The sequence below is a fragment of the Sinohyriopsis cumingii genome, chromosome 10 (genome assembly GCF_028554795.1).
Source record: "Sinohyriopsis cumingii isolate HCF-2022 chromosome 10, ASM2855479v2, whole genome shotgun sequence".
Taxonomy (NCBI): domain Eukaryota; kingdom Metazoa; phylum Mollusca; class Bivalvia; order Unionida; family Unionidae; genus Sinohyriopsis; species Sinohyriopsis cumingii.
The window spans coordinates 84,962,736-84,987,870 of NC_142970.1; the positions used below are offsets into that span (position 1 = coordinate 84,962,736).

The window sequence follows — 25,135 nt, forward strand, 5'->3', positions numbered from 1 at the left end:
GAAGACCTCTAGCAAAGGTCACTTTATCAAATAAAGGGGACCGATTCCGAACTTGGTAATTGAAACAGAGTATCGGATGAACAACTCCATGGAACACACTAGGGAAATAAATACCCCATCAAAATGTTAATTCTAAATAAATTTTGATCAAAATTCTTCTTATAAAAAGATCCACACAAACATAAGAATTTGGCCGTAAAACTTAGAAGAAACAAATTCTAAGGAAAGACAAAGCTTCGAAAAGGAAGCTTTTAGGGGACAGAACGTCCGCTTCAGTTGAATCCTGAGTCTCCAAGAGGTGTAGACGGATGTGAGACTAGCAGATCAAAGTCTAGTCGGTGGAAAGAATGTGTATAGAAAGTGAACGAGGAGAAAAAGGAGTCGAGGAGGAGAAAGTGGAGAAGGGATGGAGTATAGAGAAATCGAGGAGAAGAAGGAATTTGGAGGAAGTCGGGAGTAACAGGAGAAGGAACTGGAGGAATAGGAGAGAGGAATACATAGATGAGTGGAATACAAGGACAGGTTGAACTCTATCTCACACTACTAATCAATGGATGCAATAGGCTATTACAGGGTCGAGCTGAAGGAGAGTACTTGGGAAATTCGAAGCACTTGACTATTTAATTATCATAAAATTGGTATTCGTTGAATTTCACCTTTTTGGTTGATTCTATCATTTAACCGTCCGCATTGCTAATTGGGGGTGGGGGTCGGAGATTTTACAGCTATCTTTCACTAAGTTACCTTCCAACCAAAACAGAGACTGGGTGGGACGTCTATAATAATTTAAATAAACTATTTGGAGCACCCCACCTCAACCATAACAACCCTCACACCTTGCCATGACCGTTTCATACTGCAGTGAACCATGTTAATTTGCAAATATTTCACGATACAAACTTTCTTCACTGAAACTCAATTTATCGGATACAGACCGTTTAATATTTTGAAAACTGCACGCAAAAACTTTACATCGATGAATGACAAATGAAAAGATAAAGATTACAGTATGACGTGAAAATTAGACCGAATCATGCTACTTTAATGTAATGTGGCTGACATTTCTTTGGATATTGTACTTTTGGAAGTTGTAAATATTCAAAGCACACTGCTAACTAAAATGACTGCTCCCTTGTGCTCCAAGACATAGCCTGTCTAAAATAAACTATCCTTAGCAGCTATCAAAATATGGATTTTTGTTGTTGTTGCCAGACTAGACAATACCAGTTTCTGAAAATGCAATGAATGAATTACCAAATGTATAAAATGTAAAAGAAAAGGTTATCGGCTCGTTTTTACAATTTACATTTGAAGTTCAGGAAGTGAAAATGACCAAGTGGAGCTAGCATTTGTTTAAAAGGTGCACATCTGGAGTAAGGCCAAGTTGTATACTCTATAACCCATATTACACCCATCAATCATACAACAATATAAAGGGAAATAAAGGTTCTTTAAACAATATATAAGATACAGAAGGGCTTTTTAATTAGCCAGTATAACCAGTAAGGAAACGTAGAGAAATTCTTTTTCTTAAACCCTATGCAAAATATTAAACTGTAGAGCTCCACATACGGACTTTTACAACGGTAGCCATGTACTAAAGTACAAGCGCATCGAGTGGAATCGTCACCATCAAGGGTACTACGAATTTGTTTATTAATATGCGTAGCTTTCATTGTGACATCACAGTGCGCGACATTCAATCAGGATTGTACTGGAGCACACCTTTAGAATCTTTTAGTCCGAAATGTCTACGTATTTTAAAATTGATTTTCTATCGCTGACTCTGACAATAGTTATTGAGCGACTTCATTCATGGTTTTACCAGTCGCAGCCGGCATTGTTACTGTTGATGGTACCGTAACCGCTTTTGGTGGTGCTGGAGTCACTTATGACCGCAGTCGATCTCGAACCCTGACAGGCTTTCATAGCTACCTCCGATGGCGTCACAAGTAATATTGATCTGCGTCGTCGAGTATTCCTGATTATGTCCCTTCGATTCTGTGAGTATAAAAGTTCATGCTCGGGAAGATCTTTAGGCCAACCAAGAACGGTTTGGGAAGATCTTTAGGCCAACCAAGAACGGTTTGTGGATAATCAGTTGTGATGATGGAGTTAAGTGAGCTCATGTTCACTATAGAAATTGAAGAGTCAGTACCGGTCAACACAAAAATACTTCGTAGGACCTAATCATTGATTGCAGTAATATCTTACTCTCCTGTAGGAAGTTTTACCATACCCAAATATTTTTCACGTTCTTGTGCAAACAGAAATGGGTTGTACGCAGACAGACCACTACTTGATCGGATATTAGACCAACTGTAACATACTAGCTGAGACGCAAGTGCGATCTCGAATGTGCGTGATTTCTCAGCGCTAACCGGTGTAGAAAACTTCCCACTGAATTTTGGTCTCGTTGATGAGATTGTGAGCATCGAGGTAACGCTTTGGGTTGTACGTACGACAAAATGTTGTATCGTATCGTTGACTTTGCGCAAAGTCACCTTAGAACTTATCACAGGTGTTGTAAATATAAATCGGTGATATCTTCAACAATTTTATGCATCAACACGCGATATGTTTTTTTTGTCCATGATGTCATTGTTGAGCAATCGCTGACAGATCGCTGTGAGTTCATTAAGGACATTTTAAACTGTTAATCTGTACCAAATTGTCGTTCTTCTGGGGTTTTCGCAGTTGGTGGTACACGTTTATGGCTGGTTTAAAACTGAACTTGTTTCTTCTATTTGCTGCTATTCGCTTTGGGGTAAATGTGCTTCTCGATTTGTTGTTCCAGATATGTATGGAGCTGTTCCTCTAGAGCCTCGGCCAGTTCCTCGCGTGCACATGCTGCGCGTCGTAGATTTGTTGTTGCTGTTCTTGTTGTCTTGCCGATTCTTGTTGTAATCGCATTACTGGCTGATGTACAAAAAAGTGTCATATATGCTCTCGATAAATGTTCACCCTAAGTTCTAATCGCAGAGACATTGTACATTCTTATAAAATGCTTCCACCTTTCACCGGTAGCTTGTTTCTGCCCACTAAACTCCCTAAATACCATTTTAGGTGATTCTGTGTTCATGTATTTATAATGTGTCTTTGATGGTAATTTGATAATGTTATCTTTCCAGTTCGGAGGTCTGAAAAGAACGGCACGTATAAGGAGTTTCTTAAAATCGCCTCACTAGCTAGACCTCTCCAGTGGCCTAAGTGGTTGAACATCCACCTCGGATGCCGGAGGTTGCGGATTGGAACACCGGCTGAGTCTTCATCAAGAATACGGTTGGTATGTGCAAGCATGCAAACAGCTTCTTCAATTTCAACGTCTTCTTTGACTTCACTCATCGCCGCTGGAAGTTTGTAATTGTCTTTCCACTTGCAATTGCTGTTTTCTTGATAACCATGGTACGTTAATCTTTCTTACGAACTGGAGCTGGTTTAACTTCTGGTCGAGTTAGCGCATCCACCAATTCCACGGTTGCACTTGTGTCCTTCATAATATCCTCGGCACGTTTGCAAATTTCCTTTTGTGTTTGAATCAGCGATGCACGTGCTTGTTACAACCTGCTGCCACGTCTTCTCGCGCAGATTGTCACGACTGTAACATAAGAACACATGAAGGCTGGATATGGCCAAGACAAATACTCTGAGCTGTCTTGCTAAGGACAAGCCACTTCTACTGACTTTAGCTGTTCCGGTTGCACAATTGGAATCGTTTCACAATTAATACTTCCAGTTCAGTACCCACGAATGTAGTTCTAGTCTATTTTTAGAACATTTTTTCCTCTCTCATTTTGGTGGTGATAGAAGAGTTTTATTTATACATTTTTGGTAGGGATTTAAAGGTAACTGTTTATTCTTGATAATTTGAGCTCAGGGTGTTGTTGTATGTGTGTATTTCGGCGACAGTGCACAGTGAGTAATAAGGCCTTGGTGATGATCCGGAAGTGAAATCTGTGTTCTGTTTACATGCTGCTGTGTTGACAGTTCAGCATCTGAAAAAAGAGCAGGTCAACCTTTGACGAGAACTTCACCGTGAAGTCATCTTTGAAGGTATTTTAGATTAACATATGATTTGTATTGATTGTCACACAGTGGAAAGGTCAGTACGGAGAAATAAATGTAGAGAACATATAGTAAAATTAATTGTGTCCTATGTCCAATTAGAACTCCTTCTGATTATGAGTTCAACACGCTAACTACCGCACCATCGCAACTTGAAATAGATTATCCAAATAAAATAAAAATATACAAAAAAGTAATAATCCAGTGTTCATTTTTCTTTCAGGCTCAAGAAAGCTTCCAGGGGCATTAGATAGTGTTAAACAGAAAGTCGACGTGAGGAAAAAAACTGATGTCCCCAAACCCTATAACATCAGTGATGCATGTGGCCACAAGAAGAACAGTAACAACCAAAACAAGGATATCCTTACTAACGAAATTACTAAAATTGGTATCATAAAAGAGAATGTGGATATAACAGTAGAGACCGACCGTATCTGTAATACTATGGAACAAAACGAAGCTATGAACACTGATACTGAAAACGACGACCCAGTTGATGTAACCAGTATTGACACGGATTTTCGACACCTTGAAGAAAATACCACAATGCTTACTATGGCTATAAACGACACGGAGAACGCGAACGGTAAAGACAATAACTATGTAGGTTCCACAGGGGAGATCACTGTATCATCCTCTGATAAAGAAGACTTAGATCTGTATTATAACTCTGAAAGTGAGTGAAGCCATCGAAAGAAAGCGAAGCATCCGATGAGTCTGATTTAGAATTAAATGAATCACATTTTGAGGGTTCAATGAAAGACAAATTCAATAATAAGGAAAGAGATGCAAAATGTGACAATAGTCTGCAGTATTCAGATGGTACATTGCCCAAAACGAATGCGATTCACAAAAACAGAGCACTGTAATTGAATGTCAGATTTACAGGCCAAACAAAGCATGCTGAAGTTGCGGGCTGGAAACGTGTCTCGTCCATTCATGTGATGACAACTTCAAATAAAGTTGGTGCTCAGAAATGGGACAAATAAGCTTACTGCTTGTGCTGCGAGAAAGCTTATTCCAAATTAACGAGGCATCTTACAACTATGCACACAAATGAATCTGATGTAGCGATATATATTGGTGAGACAGATGGCAAGCTATGCTTTGCAAACTATGAAATCGTGGCAACCTTGTCCATAACTGCTCATTTCTAACAAGAGGAAACGGCAGTCTTTTGGTTTTACACCAACCATCAACGCATGCTTCAATTCATTCATATACACCATGTGAGTAGTGTTATGGTTACTATGACAATTATGAGCTGTGGCGACATAAATGTCCCTTAAAACCGGAGTCAAGCACTGATGGAAAGTCGCGTCAAATCGTGCTTTCAAAAAGCCGAATGATGTTACCAGCCCCACCCACCATAAACCAATGCAGCTCTAAGAGAATATACTGCAACCATGAGGGTTGATGGCGTATCCAGAGTGTGCAAATGTGACACGTTAATCTTTCAGCTAGCGAGAAAGGAAACATGTAGAATAAGACATGAGAAAGATGCCCACAATTATATTAGATCCAAAATGAGAGAATTGGAAAGGCTTCTTGTTTGCCTGAGGACAAGAACTGGCCTGTACAATAGTTGTTTTAAAGACTTTATCAAAACAACTAAATTCAAAGATGTCGTTGAACAGCTCGGGGGTGTCACAGTTCAAAGAAGTGACACATGAGTATGCCATGCCATTTCTAGCTTTACAATTAGGACACACATTAAAGAAATGATCAAAGAGCATGAAAGGAAATGCTTTACAATGTGGTGATGTGGAGACTACGACTCGCGCTGATGCCCTTTAACACATTCTTTGAGCTGAAATGGACCGACGAAGTCTCAACTCATGCACAACGAACATTACAAGTTAAGAAACGAAACTCAGCTATGATTCTACCCCTTGCGAACGACATGAACGTCTTAACAAAGCACCTTCAAGATCAAACTGTATCCATGGAAGAAGGGAAAGCAGATCGGTCAACATTAAATGAAATAACACTAGTCCAGATCATCTTGTTCAAGCTGCGAAGACAAGAAGTATTAGGACTTGAAGTAAGCCAGTACGGTATATAAAAAATATAAACACGAAACAGCACAAGGTGAAATCGGAGAAACGTTTTCCACAAGAACAAGGTTTGTGTAAGCTGCTTACACCTCTTGAAATTAACGTAAAAAGGGGCAGCACCGTTCCTGTACTGTTAACAAGCTCGGTTCAGGAATCGATGCTGATTCAAAACAGAGCTATTGCAGGTGTGGGTCCCAACATTTTTTAAAATATCTATTTGCAATGCCAAACTTTGGATCTATAGTACATCTTAGAGGGTCCGATTGCTTACGAAAATTTTCATCTCAATGTGGCGCTCTCCATTCAGAGCAGATCCGGGACATAAAACAGCGCAAACATGTGGCAACAATGTCCCGGATATTGAACCTTCAAGAACAAGAGATGGAGCTGCTAGCGCAGTTCAAGGGTCACAACATTCGTGTCCATAGGCTATATTACAGACTATCAGAGGCAACCGTGCAGGTCGCCAAGCTTTCAAAGCTGCTTCTCATTATGAAGAATGGGATTATAGCCAATAATACAGGGAAGAGACCGGAAGATATTGGCATCCAACCCGACGAAGGTTTGTATACTGTGGTTCATATTTGGTTTTGTTATTTATTTGCAACATAAAAAGAACTATAAACTTATGGTGACTGACATGTTTACAAATGGCAAAAACATATTATCCAGAATATTTAAGCATTCGATGCAATTTAACTTTCAATATGTCTGGGCAATAAAATGGCAAGGTTCTCTTCTTGAAGTCGAAACAAAATTGCATTTTGTGGCGTAATCATTCTGCAGGAATTAAACATATGCTGCCTCCGCTAATACAATTGTTAAAAAACATGTTTTGTCATTTGTCAACACACTGTCTTAATTCTGAATTATTACTGAATTTCTATAGCATCATGACTATGTCGGCTAAGGTATGAGACAGAAAAACATTTAGTTGCTATTAAACATTGAAAAAATGTGTTCTTTTTCATATTTATATTCATTAAATGATAGTGAATATATTCGTCTTTTTTCTTTATGGTGCTATTCGTTATAATGTGTCAGCGAGTCGATGTGGTGACGGCAGAAACGATTATTATGATGGGGAAAAATAAGGACAAGTAACGGAGTCAATTATTCACAAAACGTATTTAGGGCTTTCCGCAGTTTTTAGACCTCAGCAATTAGTAGACTTGATTGATAGAGGAGTGGGGATGCGGGTGGGGCTGATGCACATCAGCGAAGCTAGTGGACGAAAGGACGGAGACAGACATTCAGACAGTCCCCACGTATTTAATTCATTCCAACCCAGGTTCTTTTCTATTAAAACGCGGATTCAGTGATATTATTTAGATACTGGAGAGAGAGAGAGAGAGAGAGAGAGAGAGAGAGGGGTGGGTGGGAAGTAAGACAGCAAGGTCTACAAACTGAACGATAGAGAGAAGGAAAAGAAAGGAAGTTCATTTCCTCAAAGTAAAGTTATTACTTACTAAACATAAAAGGGAAAGATCAAATTCCATTTAAATTAATAAGGCTTTATTTAAAGTAAATAATTAAGTTAAATTAGCAACCGCAATGAAGATTCTGTTTTTGATGGATGGAGACAAAACTTCCGAGGGAAAATAGAAAGTATAAAATAATTTGATAAATGATGCAATTAATGGATTCACACTGAATTCCTTGTTGTCTTTTACACCAAACAGAAAATTATACCGTCTCGTTAGAGTAACTCTTCAGTCAAAGAAGTCTGATTTAACGCCAAACAATGGCGACTGTTCTGAATCAGCATTGGCAACAGCAGACAGCGATTCCGCCCGACCCAACGATGGACCGGTCAAAAAGCATATATAAAATGAAATGTATGCACTCGCTACAACCGGGCTATCCGACATGCGCAGAGAGTGGACGCGTGCGCTGGCCGGTAAAAATGGTCCTACATAAACAGAACGTAAGTAAACACTTCATGTAGAAAAAAGGAGCCTGTTTAACACACACACACACACACACACTGTTTCGCAGAATTATCAGGTATGTGAAGGGATTAACTTCTCTGTTCAAGTGGATAATATTCTCACGCTTTGTTTTAATATAGCTATGCAGATAGATTGATCCTTTCTGACCTCACACCTGTATACTTTTTTTTTGGATTTTTTTTTACTAAGCCGGAGAATGCGGCATTACACTTGTAAATAAAAACTATTCCCTGTCCCCTGCCCCTGGGACATCGTGTATTATGTCCCACCCAGTCACATTATCCTGACAATAGGCTAACCAGTCCTAACACTAGCCTCTTAATGCTGAGCGCCTAGCGTTTCATTTGCTAGTACCATTCTTATAAGTCTTTGGTATGACTCGGCCGAGGTTCGAACCCGCGACCTCCCGTATCCGAGGTGGACGCTCTAACCACTAGGGCACCAGTGCGGTCGATCTAAGTTGAACTGAGCACTAGTGTTAACTCCTCCACTGATTTCATTTTAATTCTACATGCCATTTGTATCCTTTATTGAAACACAATTTGGTTTCAAAAGACATATTCCGTTTGCCCTTCATTAAGATTAGTGCGCCAAAGCGTTATTCACTTCACCGATACCATTAAGTCCTATGACTTGTAGTTCAGTCGATTGAAACAGAACAGGCTTCGACAGGTTCTGATATCTTCACCTTGTGAAATAGTCTGCACAGGTCTGCTAATCCCGTTAGTTGTCTACACCAGTATTGAAACCAGATACCGCTGTACAAGAGTGTGATACTTGACTGCAGACATGGCGTTTTGACCTTATATTCCGATAGGAAAATTACTCAGCTTTGATAATACTGTACAAGGAATTTATAGCGTTTTCACCCACACCCACCCACCCACCCACCGACCCACACACACACACACACACACACACACACACACACACAGACACACATATATAAGGGCCTGTATGAATGAAAATCAATACTCTATTCTGCTGGCTAAAATCGCTATTTCTAGATCCATTTATATATATTAAACGATCGAAAAATGATGAAGGGAAGAAAGAAAAAAAGAATTTAAGAGTTAGAGGGTGTGTCATACGTTTGTAATGCATGAAACCTAGAAGGAAATATTCAGCAAAACGTAAGATGACACAAGCAATACCAAACGCTTCTATATAACGCGCATCAAGCAATAAGCCAGCATACGATGCATGTTATAAACGATCAATTATAGTATATAATATATGGCAAATAGTTCAAAGAAGATGTAATGTAATGGGCTAAAACATAATTTGAAAATTGTAGTTTTTAATTTTACTTTGCTTATGATCAGTGTATTCTCATATATTTCTAGATATGCTTATATTTTGCATAGACGTACTACTTGTTGTATGACGATGGATTCTGTATCATATGGAGTTTAAAATACTGTTTGATATCATTGCATGGAAAAACCTCTTGGCTGCTTTATTGATTTCACATTATCAATATATGTCTAGTATTTGAGGACAAATCTGCGTTTCAGAATTGCGATATAAAATATTGTTGTTGACTCGTAGTGTTTCCAGATAACTACTTTAACGGGCTTGTGATTAACTTTGAAAACAATAAGTGGGGAAATTTAAGAGTCTGGAATCATCCATACTGTTGGCAGAATAATCAATTGACAGCAGTGTCCTATTAGGCTGCAAATATCCTGCGTCATCTTGTATACTTTCCTCTGACTCAAGTCTGCCTCTTCTTACTGTATATATTTTAGGTTGCTATAAAAATTCACGAGTGAATAAACAAATTGCATTTTGATTATCCTTGCAGATAACATGATTGTTTAAAAAAATAATTAATTTCTCTTTTTATATCAGAAGTTAATTCCCTCACTTGAAATACATTTTATTTCAGGAGGAACAATAGGATCCATACCACTTTCATTCATCCATACCACTTTCATTTATCCATACAACCAATGTGTGAGCGTCATCAAAAGGCTGGCCGGGAATTGTCAGCCTGATGTAATAATAACAACAGTCGAGACACCTGCCTCATCATCAGGTACATGTTTTAGTTTGCTTATATATATATATATATATATATATATATATATATATATATATATATATATTACAGTTGATATATGAAAGGTTTAAAGACATTGCAGGAACGTGTTATAATAAATATTTATGTAACCTGATCTAAGAAAGAAAGAAAGAAGGAAAGAAATATATTACAAACAACCAAAACAAATTTGAGAGACTATCAGTCAGTTTGATTTGCGTTTATAAAAATATAAGATTTAATAAAACGATTTATACAGCGGCTTAATTCGGTATAAATCGATTGTTTTATTGCAGATTTCAGATGCATTGCAAGACAGTAAATGATAATCATAGGGGATAGCTGGTGATCCTCAATCCTCAAAGACATGGAACAACCAATTGTTGAAGCGATGATTAATAAATTAAAATCTTATTTTCTGTGGTAACTTTGGGCTCCTCAATTGCTGAATGTTTCTCTGTTTAAATATAAACACCATTATACAAGTTGAATGCAAACAAGTATACAGCCATACATATCCTTGGGTGCAGTCATCTAGTAACGCCATTTTTGTTTCTATATGTGTATACAGTACATGAAAACCTACTTATCAACTTACTCATATAAGACTTAAGGAATATATTCCTCACATATATTTAAAACCATCAATTAAACAATTTTAAAGTTCGTAATGTTTTGCATTTGGATTAGTCATTTGGAATATTTCAAGAAGAGTGGTATATCAATACTAACTTGAACAAAAATCTGATCAATGATATAAGTTGCAGGGTTTTCCAGACTTTTAGGTTGCATGTTTTGACCCTTGTCCAGAGAGTTTATGTTTTATGGACCTCTTTTTATTTACTTTTTCTAGTGCTTCAACGATCAGACATCATAATTGAATTGATATGAAAACTTTTGTGTTTCTGAAATAGTTACATGTATTTTACATTCTTTGTTATATTATATCAAGGATTTCAGTCTAAAATGTCAGATAATCCCAACGAATATAGCATGAAGTCCAGTCCAATAATAATTTTCTTTCTACCCAATATTGATTTTTCGTATCAGCACCTGAAACATTTAACGCTTATGACGTATGACACCTTTTGCATAGGAATACAATTGGTCCATTTTAACGCAAGCGTTCACTTTCTTTACATCTGCGTCAATGTTTATTCCATTTTCATTTTAAAGTTTGTTTCTTGCATGTAGGCCCTCAGGAGTCAGAATTCATTAATGCACAATCAGCTATGAGGATGGCGATGAGTGTTCCATATGTTCCTTTGAGCTCTGGAGGAAATCAAGTGGCAGAGACATCATTAATGAAAAATATTTGTGCTATACTTCGCCAATGTGAGGAGAAGAAGCAAGGAACAGTTGGTTTTGATATAACTCCAACTGGTGGATGGGACATTGAATCGCTTGTGAAAGTCTTCTTAAATGCAATCAATGTTTTCTTCCGCCAAAGTCAGGAGACCAGCGCAAGGAAAGTGTATCTTTGTACAAGTGATGTACACATTTTTGCACGTATTAAATGTGCTGCATTAGACATTCTCCAGCCTGTCATCAAAGGACAAAATAAAGCATTTGACGCTTACTTAGTTGTGATGGATGAGGCAGCAGACAAAGGTACTATTATTAAATCTGATCTATTAGGCAGGATCTTTAGCATATCAATACCACAATATCATTAAGATGGTATCGTGGCAGCTTTTTGCAAATCGCTTGTTTACTCCTAAACAGAAAATCACAGTGATGATTTTCATAATAGACTGATGGTCTTAAATGAAAATAGTTCCTTGTAGGGATTCAATGTAGTCATCACTTTGGCTGTATAAAAAATATTTGCTTTAACCTGAGATTTCAATAAAATAATTATATTTATTTTTCGCAAGAATGAGGTGGTTTAACTTTTAAGTAGTTTCGCTTGAAACCAAATTTGATATGCTGCTTAGTATTGATGAGTTCATTTGCTAGTATTGTATCGTTATTTAGCACACGTGTAGTCCCTGATTTTCAAACCCATCGTCTTGTGTTCACCGTCTTCAATATCAGACGGGATTAAGAGAATTTGCTGCTGTGAATTGGTAATTACATAAATGCCAGTTAAGGCCTTATTAATAATCAAACTCCATGCCAAATTTGGTTCATTTCCAGTAATGATCAGATGTGTGTATGTAAATCATATCGGATATGCAGCACTCTTGTCATAAAACGGATTATGTACGGACTTAGTGTCATATTAAAATAATCGTTTAGCATATTTATATTTCCTGATTATCAGCCACATCCACTTTGTAACCCAAAAAATAAATAAGGAGTTTTACCCACATTTTGTATTTACCTTGATAACAGATGTTTCCTTTATTTTTATTTTTTGCATTTTTTAGTGCATTTTATTTTTCCCCCGTTTATAATATTTTCTTTGTTTAAACTATTTTGTTTACTAATATGGATAAGGGCTTTAAATAAATATGCCCTATTGGGGTAATAACAAAACTTCAAACGAGAGAGAAAAAATACTAGTTTTGCTAAATGAATGTGGCCCAAAAACATTTAGTACTCAGCTTACAGTTCTGTTATTACCTGTTCCATCATACGCTTTTTCAGTTTGTTCCACGCTTCTTTGTGTCGAAGAGTTTGTTTAAAAAATAAAAAGATCCATTGTCATCACTAAAATGTAAGACAATCTTCTTTTGTACACGTAATCTTAATTGCAGAGTATGGAGAAAAAGGTTCCAGCGAGAAGAAAAAGCCGCAGAGAAAATTGTTTAGCCGACAGTTGCAGGATATGACAACAACAGAAAATCCTATTCCAAAACCAGTTATGGTAAGAATTTAGCGATTACTTTACCCATTCACTTAGTGAACTATATTGACAACTTGTCCAATTCAGTTAGGTGAAGATAACAGAAAATTAAAACATGTTCCACTATGGTCACAGTTATGAAACTTAGATGCACCTAAGAGCCTGAAAAACAATATCTAAAAAAAGTTTGGGCTGCGTGGGTTGGATGTGTATCTTAAATAGCAGAAACTCCAAATCCATGTCCAGTAGGGGTAAGAACTTATCCATTAGTTAACCAAATGACTTTATGAAACAGATTGACAAATGTTCTGATTTAGCAATGTTAAGTACGTTATTTGGGTTGGATGAGTACCTAAACGTTAGAAAAAAAGAATACATTTCATCAGATATACTCCTTCGATTTATTATATGAACATGTCGAATCGTGTTACATATTGATATTCGTAATGAGCGGATGAGATGTACTCATGTTCTACTTTACATTTATCTTGTTAGCATCTGCTGACAATTTTGTTTAGAGAAGGACCACACACACGTGGGATTCTGAGAATATCTCCAAATGAGAATTTTCTGAAAGAGCTTTGTAGCAAAATGGACAATGGAGACGAGTGCTTAAATGAACTAAGTCCTATAGACGCTGCAGGACTTCTCAAGGTAATGTTCAGCTCTTAAGTCGTAGAATCCATCTAATGTTGCAGGTCTTTGCAACGTTCACATTTGCACTCGTCTTGGACGACAAAAGACCATAATGCAATTCTTGTTTCTTGATATTTGTCTTGAATATCAGATACAACACTACCTCATTATAAATCTATCCATGTGAGCCATATAGTATTCCGCCTTATATTTACACGGCCTTGATACAGCATTAACTCATTAGATACTCTCTCCAGGACGGCCAGCGTTTACCGCCTTATTGTTGTACAGATTTGAAACAGCACTACCTCGTCATAATGCAATCCTTGACAGAGAGACGATACCGCTTTATAGATAGACTAAATTATTATGACGAACATTGTATGAATACGTTTCATGCTACTTTATCGAACTGGATCTATGTCCATACCTGACTTTTAACAGGAAATTTGTGTTCATGTACAGGGAGTGTTGTACTGATCCTTACTTGTCAACCTTTGTATTCAGTATTTTATTCATGTATGTTGCTGCTTTGTTTTTAGAGCGTTTTATGTTCTTTGCATACAGTTTAATGAGGCATTGTTATAGTGACGTATTTGAACTATACACACGTAACACCAGAACCTTAAATAAACAACACAAACCTACAATAGGAAGAGTAATTATGACCATCAAGGCATGTATAATGCCTTTGAGAATTTATCAAAATATGTCTTCCTAAAATAAACTTTCTGAACTTTGATAAGACTCTGATGATCCTAAACTGGTCCTTATTACATAATTTATACTGAATGAATGCGTTTTAATAAACATTTGCTGTGCCTCAACAGAAGTATTCTAATAACATTCAACTTGGTTTAATTACAATTACATTGTTATGCTTACATTTAATGCATCAAACAATACCATCCTGCGTTTTTCTAAATATTTATTAGTATGTAACGATGTCCTTATCCATGGCTGTGTAACAGTACAATAGTTGAAGCATAAGTCTGTCAGTGGTTCTGTAATTTTTTCACAGTATACACAAGTGTATGATGAAATTGCATTGTATGTATTCAGACGAGAGTCCAGGGAATGATGACATTGAGCTGAATAGTTTTTAAATTTGGCAAACACAAAAAGATTTAATGCACATTATGCTCGTGATAGAATAGAAAGCAAAATAACTCGTTCACTGGACAGAGACATATGCGTCCTCTTTAATTGTTAGTGCCAGCATTTGAGAAAGTTGTGAAAATAATGACTAATCTATCATGCAGTGGATATATGCAGATTTTCTTCAAAGGAAAGTATCTTTCATTTCTTGACTTTTCATTCTAGAGATTTTTGAAATCCATACCAGATAACCTGATGTATGATGATTTATTGGCTGATTGGGAGGCAGTTCGTGACCTGCAAGATGAACAAGAGAAACTTGAAAAGATAATACGGTGTGTAACAGAAATTAATTGATTTTCTTTCCAATTTGTGTTTATTGCTTTTTTCATGCAAGCGACTTCTTTGATACATTAGCGTAGGTCAACATATTCAAAGCAAAGTACAACTAACACACATTGTCTTGTAACTAAGCCTTTATCAGGTAAATTTAGACATTCAATCTAAGTTTAGTGCTTTCATTACCAGTTATGGGAGGTGAACGGCTATGAAATCTCACAGGCATTATTAAGGATACACTTGGATATTATATCAAATGAAAACGATAATATACAAGAGATTTTGAAAATAGGCTGCCATTGATATATATATATATATATATATATATATATATATATATATATATATATATATATATACTGTTTAATGTATTTTTGTAATTCTCTATAAATAATCAGATATAACTTGATTTATTTGCTCATAAGAATCCGGAATGAGTGTAGATAAATGAGAATTAATTACTAAGTCGACATAAGAGTGTATCTCCTACGCACGAGTGCATATGACACCGACTCTGTAACATCATTGTTTGACGATCTGTACGTAGTCGTGATGGAATATGGACTGTTAGTAGTGAAGTGGGCACCCTAGCGTCAATGGGACTTACCATTAAAAACAGGGTCCCGGCACTCTGGCGTCTATGTAAATTTAACATGGGAAAAAATCATGGGCAACTCTGGCGTCAAGGGGAATTTAACATGGGAATAGAGTGTGGGTCTGTCTAGCGTCAAGGGGAATTGAACATGGGGAAATAGAGTGGTGGTCTGTTGAGCGTCATGGGGTAATGGAACAGGGTCGGGACCCTATTTTAATAAGGTCCCGACCTGATGGGTCTATGGAAATGGAACATACGAAAATTGAAACAGGGAGGGGTCTCTATTTTGTTTTAAATAAAAAAAATGTAAAAAGGGGTAGGCAATTGAAAGTCTATCTCTTTTCGAGAGACGTGGGTGGCCCTGAAAAGGGCCTTTGGATTTGTTGTTCTTCTTCTAACTCCTTAACTTCTTTATCCATCCCCTTATTTTTTCCATCATTCCTTTCTTCTTCTTCTTTTCTGTTTCCGGTATCCAGTCCGGGTGACCCATGGCTCGGAACTTCTGTTGGATTTTTATCCAGTTAGCGTTTAGTTTCTTCCTTTTTCTTTCTATTTTCTTCTTCTTTTCTATCTTTTGCCCACCTGTCCTTTATTTTCTCCACTTCTTCATCTATCACCTTTCTCATCTTTTCTTCCCCTTTTTTCAATTGTTCAACACTCCTTTTGACAAAGGGCCACTCTGACCTTTTTTCTATCTCTTCCAAGAACCTTCTTACTTCTTTTACCTTCTCCATGGCCTCTTTTATTGTCCCCACTCTGACATAAGGGGGATTTATCAGCCCTCTCAATCTCTTCACTTCTTCTTCAATTAATCCCTCTATCATCTCCCTGGCTAATTTTAGTTCTTTCACGTAGTGCAGACTTGTTCTTAACCTCCAATCTCTTTCAATCCTTTCAACTCCATATTCACCATCCACCATCCAAAAATAAACATGCCTTAAATCATTAAACAGTTGGGACACTTCCATCTTCTTTTTTATTCCTTAGAATGGTGCGAACGATGAACTTTGTGGGCTCTTATACGAAAAGCGCGGACGTAATGGAAAACATCCCCTAAGACAAAAGTTACATTACCTAGATATTGACCAAACAACGTGCGTACGTGAAGGAAAACATCCCCTACTTTTCTCATTTCATATGATCTACTATCCACATACGTGAAGCAGCAATAAACAAACCCAAAATCTAGTATTTACACACGCAAAGCATTAAAATGAAACCCAAATCTACTATCCACACAAACATACGTGATCACTTACAAAGCCCAATAATCTACTATCCACACAAACGTACGCGAGCTCTTACAATCACAAACACATGCACTCACACTAGGAAAAAAGAGTCAGTGTTTATATTCACATTACTCTACATACACACATTGGCAAATGTATTACTATATCTTTTCTAGAGATTGGGGTAGCCCTGAAAAGGGCTGTTTTTTTTAACTCCAGATGCACCTATCTAATGCTGGCACCTTCCTGGTCTGGCACCGCACACACATCTTCGACTCCATTCTCCTTGCCAATTCACCCTTGTTGCTGTAAGCGCAGAGGCGGGTTGAGTGGCTTCACTATTCCAATCTTCTGTCTCTGGAATAGTGAAGACTTCCCTTTCTCTTCTTCTATTTCTAATTCTAGGATGAATCGGCATCCTTACCTCCTGTTGTAACTGTGGTGCTTCTACAGGTTGGGGAGATGTCCTTGCCTCAGGTGTCACCTTGCACACAGAGTTCATCATAGGGTGACACCTGATCTCTCTCTTTCTTTCCTCCTCTTCTTTCATTTTTCTCTCTTCCTCCTCCTGTTCTATCCTGGCTTCTTCCACAAGGGCCTCCGCAGCCAGCTCGTTCAGGAGGCATCTGGCATATTCCAAGTGCATCTGGAGTTCAAAACGTTTTTCAAGTCTGCTACTCATTTTTATTGTTGATCAATCAGCAAGGGTAGCTAGACTGCCGAGCGATTTTTAATTTATAGTGAAAGCGCGGACGTGAAGGAAAACATCCCCCTAAAACAAAATTTATATTACCTAGATCATGACCAAACAACGCGCGGACCTAAAAGAAACACTCACTGACTTTTTTTATACTACCCATCACTATTCTAAAAAAATTCATTAAACCAATAATATACCATCCACATACGCAAAGCAATCAAACCCCAAATCTACTCTCCACGCACGTCAAACAGCAAAAAAACATGATCATAATCTACTATCCACACAAACACATACACTCACACCACAAAAGAGTCATTGTTTATATTCACACTACTCTACATTGGCAAATCGATTGTTATTTCTTTTCTAGAGTATTGGGTAGCCCTGAAAAGGGCTGTTTTTTTGTTTGCTATGGCAATCTTTTAGTTTCTAAGAATGCGACGTCCTCTGACGATAGACTTTCTGACGATAGGTCTGCTTCTTCGGAAAGAGAAGAAGAACTCTTTGGTGTCGATACGACAATCGACAAAGCCTCTGTCAGGTTGCTGCTGTTGTTGCTGTTGCTGCTCTCTCTGTTGTTTCTGAAGTCTGTACTTCTCTGTCCATTCCTCTTTCTCCCTGTTCATTTCTTCTCTGAAGAGCTCTTCTATCAGGTCTTCAGTGAGTTTTAACATTCTCACATTCTCTATCTCTTCTGGCTTCGGTATCAGACTGTGTCTGACCCTGTGAAAATTCACGTAGGCTTCGTTTAGCTTAGCTAGTTTGGAGCACATCTTCGTAGGAGGATGAGTCGACAATGGATGGTTAGACTGGAGGCTACCCACGGCTTTAAAGTCAAAGCGCGGACGTGAAGGAAAAGATCCCTCCACGGTTTTCGAGCCGGAACGTTGAATGAGTGCCATGAGAGGGATAGTAAGAAGTCAAAGAGCATGAATCAAAATTCTTATAGCCAAACAAAAGACAAAGGCATTTTTTTCAAAACAACATTTTTTTTAATTCAAAATCACTTAACACTAACAAACAACTATAACATTTTTAACAATATAACATCAAACATTTTTTTCAAAACACAAACATCTTTTTTCCAACTAACACATTATTTTGGACAAGGCTGACAAGGTTGTGAATGAAATTGTGATTTCCACTGTTGGAAGTCATTAGGCCATTGATGGACACTACGTTTCCTAGCTTGAGACAAAAGATAAGCATAATGGTCACAAAACCATCGATCTACTTTCACATCGTTTCTAGAAGAAGAACGAGGATCAACACGAGTCACTAAATGTTCTAAGGAATAATCCAGGCTGCGATGATGCAGAAAATACACACAATATTGTCCACAAACCAAGGAATCTGTGACTTGTAATTTCACATTATTGAATCGGGTGGTCTGAGCATTTCTTCTCATAAAGTCAATGATATCGTCTTCCAAAGGAGGCAATCCATACGAATCGAAATATTCCACACATCCTTCTTGAGGAAAGTAGACGGCTACCCAGTGGGTTCCTGGGAGATGACTATCGTCCGTGTTGATGACATAAGCTAGATGGTCTTGAGGTTTACGATGAAGGAGTTCATCTTTAGCACAGACGACAGGATTCCAAGAAGCCGTGTACGAGCTGTGGTTCAAAAGGTAATAAAGTTCCCAGGTATCCATGTTTTGTGTGTTTTTTTTCTTCTTCTTCACAGGTAATGATAAGTGATCAATTCGATCCTGACTTTTTGCTTGAAAATGTCTGACAAGTAAAAGGCGTTTAGATCCGACTTCTTACTCTGGTCAAAGAGAGATTCGATGCGACGGCACTTCAGAGACGTTAATGGAGGAGAAGAATGTTTATCCAAGCCTTTATACCACTCGTTCAACACGAATTTTATTTCGATGTGATCCCAAGCTTTGTCCAGATATTCGTCCAAATTTTCTTCTTGACTTAACATCAGACATTTGTCGTGTTGAATTTGACTGGGATAATCGTTGTGACATCCATAGCACTCTTCCTTGATCAATTCTTTCATTATATCTGCCAGGACTGTAGCAAAACAGGAGACTAAATGGGCTTCTTGTTCTGGCCATCTTGACTTCATCATGATAACTTCTTCGTCTTGGGATTCTTCTTCTTCTTCCACGGTCTCCTTACATTCCATCTTCAAAGTTTCTCCACTAGGTAAAGAGGGATAACAGTCTTCCATAGCTTCTAATAATCTAGAATGACTTTTCTCAAACTGTTGATTTCTATGGTATTGTCAAATTCTGCATACAGGATGACGTTCACTGTGTGATCTGGAGGTGGATTTGCAAACTGAAGTTCCACACGAATCTGACCCGATTTTATAGGGTGGAAATGTCCCTCGTCGCTGCCTTGGTCTGGAGTGAAATCAAAACCCCACAAAGCATAGCCTCCTGCATAATCGTCGTACTAAATACCGTGACTAGTGTTGGTTCCTAACTGTCCCGTGGCTTCGTACAGGGACAAGTACGATCTCAAATAATTCTTCGCGACACCAAAGTTAGGCTCAAAGGGTCGGGTACACAAGCTCTTGCCGTCGCGACTGACTTCGATCTTGGACACATTGTAATGTTGAAACTCAAAAGGATTTTGATCGTGGGTTCCGTTGAAGGCTGAATTCCTGACGATACCAACAATCAAACGCTTGGGTAACTGTCCTTGGAACAGATGATCTTCGATCATAGATCGCTGTCCAGCGGGAATGGTGAACGTTTTCACTTCTACGCGTCGTATCGGATACTTGGCGGTCGTTCTGCTCAACGTCTGACTGACGTCGTTTCCACTTTAGGTAACACTTCCACACGACGCACGTAAAGTCGGGCTTCTTGAATGATAGTTTTGTATTCATTGGCATGGGCCATCAAATGGAAAGCGGCACTGCTACGATTCAGTCTCAGACGGATATCCACCCCGTTCAGCAAATACTTTTCTTGTAACCACATGTCCAAATGCAAACGATCCATCAGTTCTAAACTTCGCCCTTGCAGAATTTTCTTACGACGATCGTTAAACCCCACATTGTGAGGATTGTCATCTTCTGTCAGGACTGTGTCGCTAAACGTGGCTACACCTGCCGTGTCAGGTTTCCATACCACGCAAGCATCCAGATGAGTATTCTTGGCTTCTTTTCCGTACGTCAAGAGATTTTCCAGGTACGCACGATATGGGTAAGTATCCATGCCGCTGCTGACCAGTTTGTTATTCAAGTACAAGTCCACTTCGCTGAACAAGGAATGCATGAAATTGTTGACAGGAGCTACTCTAGCATCGCCTCCTGGATTGGTGTTGTCCGTTTTGATCACTTTCACTTTCAAGTACAGGTAACTGCTATTCAGATCGATGTAATCTTCGGGCTGTCCTTTGATTTGAAACTCGATGGGAGCGGAATCCGTCAAAGAGGAGACGGGGTGAAATTCCACCCATTGGGATTCTTGCATCGTCATCATGGTGGGGGGCATGGCAAACAGATCCAGTTCCGACTTGGAACAAGCGCAAGACTCTCGGTGCATCATTTTTCTCTGTGTCTCAATAATCGAAAACGTCTAAGTCTCGGACGGTTCTTCTTTTCTTTGCCTTTCTGGCTTTAGAAGTGTGAAGTCTGGTGAAAGGGTGTTTTCTTCGTCGTCTCGTTCTGCCTTGTCCTTGCTGAATGCCTGACTCGGTAGCGTGCAGGGCATTTATAGGTGTTTCTCGTCGGACCAAAAGGTCTTTGCCCGTTTGCAGCAAGACATTTTTGCCTGCCCTCATGAAGGCTTCTTTGGGATTTTGTTTGTCGATGATGACATTTTGGAGAAATTCTTTGCCTTGTGTCAGTGCTGCATCTTTCAAGGCGTGCAATCCGCGTGTCACCATCGGTTTCAACACCGGGGCCACCGAACGAAAGGCCGATTTCAGCAGATCTCCTAAGCCGTGTCCTCGCTGTCGAGCAACCCCTCGGTACACTGGATACATGACTTACGAGTCGTGAGAGAACCGTTTTCGAAAATGGAGTTTCACCGTAACTTTTCCTTTGCTGAATGGAATATTTTGTCCCAGATCTCCTTTTATAGCAATGTTGACCGTGTCCAAATAAGACTTACTGACAGGCAAATAGTGAGGATGTACAATTTCGCGGTGAACGTGGTAAGTGTTTCCACCTTCCTCGTCAGCGTTCGTGGCAGAATCCACTTTGAAAGGAATGACACGCAATAACGGCACAGAGGTGTGTCCCACCACGTTGTACTCCACCACATCGGAGTACACAAACATCAAATTCAGTCGTTGGTTCAGTTCTACCGGGGCACGAAATAACTTGCTAAAAGAATCGTTGTCGTAAATGATTGGTAATTCTTATTTCTTGAGCATGGCCATTCTCATGTCCATGTCTCCGCCCAACATGTCAAACAATTCAGGACAAAATAAAATGGACAGGATTTTACTCCCGTCAAATTTCATCAAGAAGCGACGAACTGATTTGTGGTATTCTATGGTGACACTTTTTTTTGACACTTTCCAAAGCTTTCAGAAACACGCCATTAAACCTGGAGGCTATGGTGCTCACCAAATGTTGACCACTAAAATAATAGCCTGGGGGAATGAACAAGTGATAGGTGGTGTACTTTTGATTTTGTGTGCCAGGGGTTTTTATGTTATATTTGCCATGGGTATCCAAGTACTGTTGCATTTGCTCGTCATGAACCTCCACATCAAAAAAGTTTTGATTGGGAAGAACATTGAGGACTTGGGTCGGGTGAATGATTTCTACTAAAGCCACTTCCCAATGGGCTTCTTGATCTAATGGGATGGTCTGAGGTAATTTGTCCGTGTAACAGCACAACGTGTTCTTGGAAAACACCTCCATGGAACTGTCACTGGGTAAGGTTAAGAAAATTGGTTTTGGTGTCTCATAATTCCAGAGTTCTGTGGCTGTCTGAGGGGTTACTGGACGTCAGAGGAGTGTCTCCGCCCAAAATAGGGTTGTTGTTGTTATTGGAGTGGTGACTGACACTGGCACTGGACACAAGTTTCCCGTTGTTCCCGTTCGAGGAGAATTTCAGGGAGGGATTGGGAAGCAAGTAACCGATGCAGCTGCTCAATAAAATGGTCCACAATTGTTTGTCTCCTTGTTGCAAACTTAAATTGGCGATGGCTGCCCCGATGACACAATACACCACGAAGATTTGGCAGAAAAAGACGATTTGCGTTTTAGGCACACGTTCTCCACACCACACCCACAAAGGTTGTTTTTGTAAATCTTGCAGAGAAGAACTAGGTGAAGGAGTGGTCGACGTAGCTGCGTCTGTGTGAAAGGGCATGATGGTCACTTCTTTATATAGTCGATGACATGCGAAGCGTCGATCCAAGAATCAAAACTGGGTGGATATCCTTTCCAACGTACTTTGACTTCTTTGACACGTCGTTTGCCCACTTTACGGGTTCTGCGTTCGAGAATGCTTTCGATGTCGTACACGTCCTCTTCTTTTTTGGTGACACATTGTAACTCGGGTAAGTAAAACGTTCTTTTGAGCAATTCTCCGTTCATGTCTTCTAATTTATAGACGGCAGGATCACGGCCATGCACTCGTCCAGTGACACGAAACAATTCGGTCGTCCAGTTAGGTAAGTAACCTTTGTCGAAAGTGCGTTTGGTTTTGCCAATGCGCACCCAATCTCCTACGGTCAATACTCCACTTTTCTTGGGGGCAGCCCTCGTCGGGGACGTACCAAACAGGCGCTCAAACACCAACACTTCGTTCTCGGGAGACACTTCTTGCGGGGCACGTCCAATGCTTCAATGGTAAGGTTGGTTGTACTCTTGCACCAGGTGCGGTAAGATGTCGATGTACTTCAGAGTGTGGTGATGTGTAAAATATTTCCACATGCGTTCTTTCAAAGTGCGTTGAAAACGTTCCACGATGCTGGCTTTGGTTTCGGGATTCTCGGTGGTAAAAAAATGAATGTCACGTTTCTTTAATTCTTTTTGGAACGCTTGGTTCAGAAATTTGGTACCTTTGTCCGTTTGCCATCGAAGAGGGTGACGACCGCTTTGTTTCAACACTCGTTGCGGGGCTCGCACGAACTCGCTGCTCGATTTGGAAGTCAAGGGCACGACCCAGACAAATTTGGAAAAGACGTCGATGACACAAAACAAATATTTGTAAATGCGATTGTTGCTGGCCAAATGAGAGACATCGGCTAAATCGGCTTGCCATTGATGATCGATGCCTTCCACTCGGGTGCGACTTCTTGAAAAGTTTCGTCGAATGGGTTTGTGTCAAGTGTAGGTAGCTTGTTCTTGTAACCATCGTTGAGGTAAACGGAGACTTTTCAGTTGCGTTTTGGCAGCACGATACAATTTGTGAACTCCTGCGTAACCTGCAGGATGGGAGGGATCGTAGTAAATGCTGGCTAACACTTTTTCCATGTTTTGTTTGTGTGTTAATAAGGCACCCACTCTTGCAAGATGCTACTCTTTTTCTCTTGGGTCATTTTCTTGGATTGGAATGCTTTGTGTGTGCGACCAGCAATAGGTGTCCAGGAGGAGGATGTCTGAGCGGGGGATATCGGTTCTTGTTTCACTTCTGTCTTCACTTCTGTCTCCACTTTCTTTTTCTCTTCTGATGAAGAAGGAGTGGTCATCATCTTTTTAATCCATCCAATTCTGGAGGTAGGTGGTGTTGTTAACTTGCGTACTTTTTCTGGAGGAGTTTGAAACCCTTCTTCTTCTTCTCCTCCTTTTTCTTTCTTGGTCACTGGTAGTGGTGATGGTGCTGGACTTTTCATCAAGGTCTTAAAATCTTTCAGAGTTGGTAGAGCTGTTTCGTCTGAGGCTTTCTGGTGAAAGAGTTGCAGTCGTTGCAAGAGTTGACCGCACTTTTGCGATTTTTCTGTTTCGGACAAATCTTGGCGATCCATCAAGGACTGCAGTTCGTGTTGTAACTGGGACATCTCGCTCAAATTGGGATTGGGAGGTAAATGCGGGGTGCGTTGTTCTTGCCAACTGTGGTATTCCATCCATCGTTTGTAAGGCACTAAAGCTAGTTTTCGTCCTTCCATGGGATGTCAGGGGTCGATTCTGAGATCTTGGGACTTCAGAGGGCCTTTTTATCTTGCTCCCACCAGTCCTCCCAACATGGTTCCCAAGACTCCTTTCAGCAAGGGGCCTAGCAAAAGGGATAAAATTCCTCCACGTTGGACCAACATCTTCTTCTTTTGATGAATCGGAATTTTCTTTTGAACCATTTGGCGAAGAACGTGACGATGTTTGCCTAAGCATTGTTTCTGGTGTTTGGACAAGGGGATCGTACCTTTCAAGACGTTCAAACAACATTCGCACACGGTATCAATGATCTCTTTGGAGGCTGATTGAATGAGTTTTTTTCGGAGGGGTGGAGAAGCTTTGGACAGGACAGATAACATGTCCCCATGTTTGACTAAATGTGGTGGCAGTCCTTTCCTTTTCTTTCCTTGGGTTTCAGAAGAGGGATGTTTTCTGGAGGGTGACATCTTTGAGTCTTCAGGAGCACCAAAACCACTGATACCCCGACTTGGTCACACACACCATTTTATACTGGAACGCGTCGCCACTGATTGTCTTTACGTCGTATCAACTTCATGAGAGGCATGACACGTCGTGCAG

At 39.4% G+C, this 25,135-nt stretch overlaps 1 protein-coding gene across 1 annotated transcript in view; it reads left to right on the forward strand.

The window, feature by feature from the left end:
* Positions 1-347: 347 nt before the first annotated feature.
* Positions 348-25,135, forward strand: part of LOC149790499 (uncharacterized) — a 37,222-nt gene continuing 12,434 nt past the window's right edge. The window contains exons 1-8 of the mRNA XM_089973230.1: positions 348-456; positions 4,289-4,741; positions 6,430-6,684; positions 9,966-10,115; positions 11,313-11,729; positions 12,821-12,930; positions 13,405-13,563; positions 14,869-14,978. Of these exons, the coding sequence (XP_089829356.1) occupies positions 348-456; positions 4,289-4,741; positions 6,430-6,684; positions 9,966-10,115; positions 11,313-11,729; positions 12,821-12,930; positions 13,405-13,563; positions 14,869-14,978 (1,763 nt within the window). The remainder of the gene's footprint in view (positions 457-4,288; positions 4,742-6,429; positions 6,685-9,965; positions 10,116-11,312; positions 11,730-12,820; positions 12,931-13,404; positions 13,564-14,868; positions 14,979-25,135) is intronic.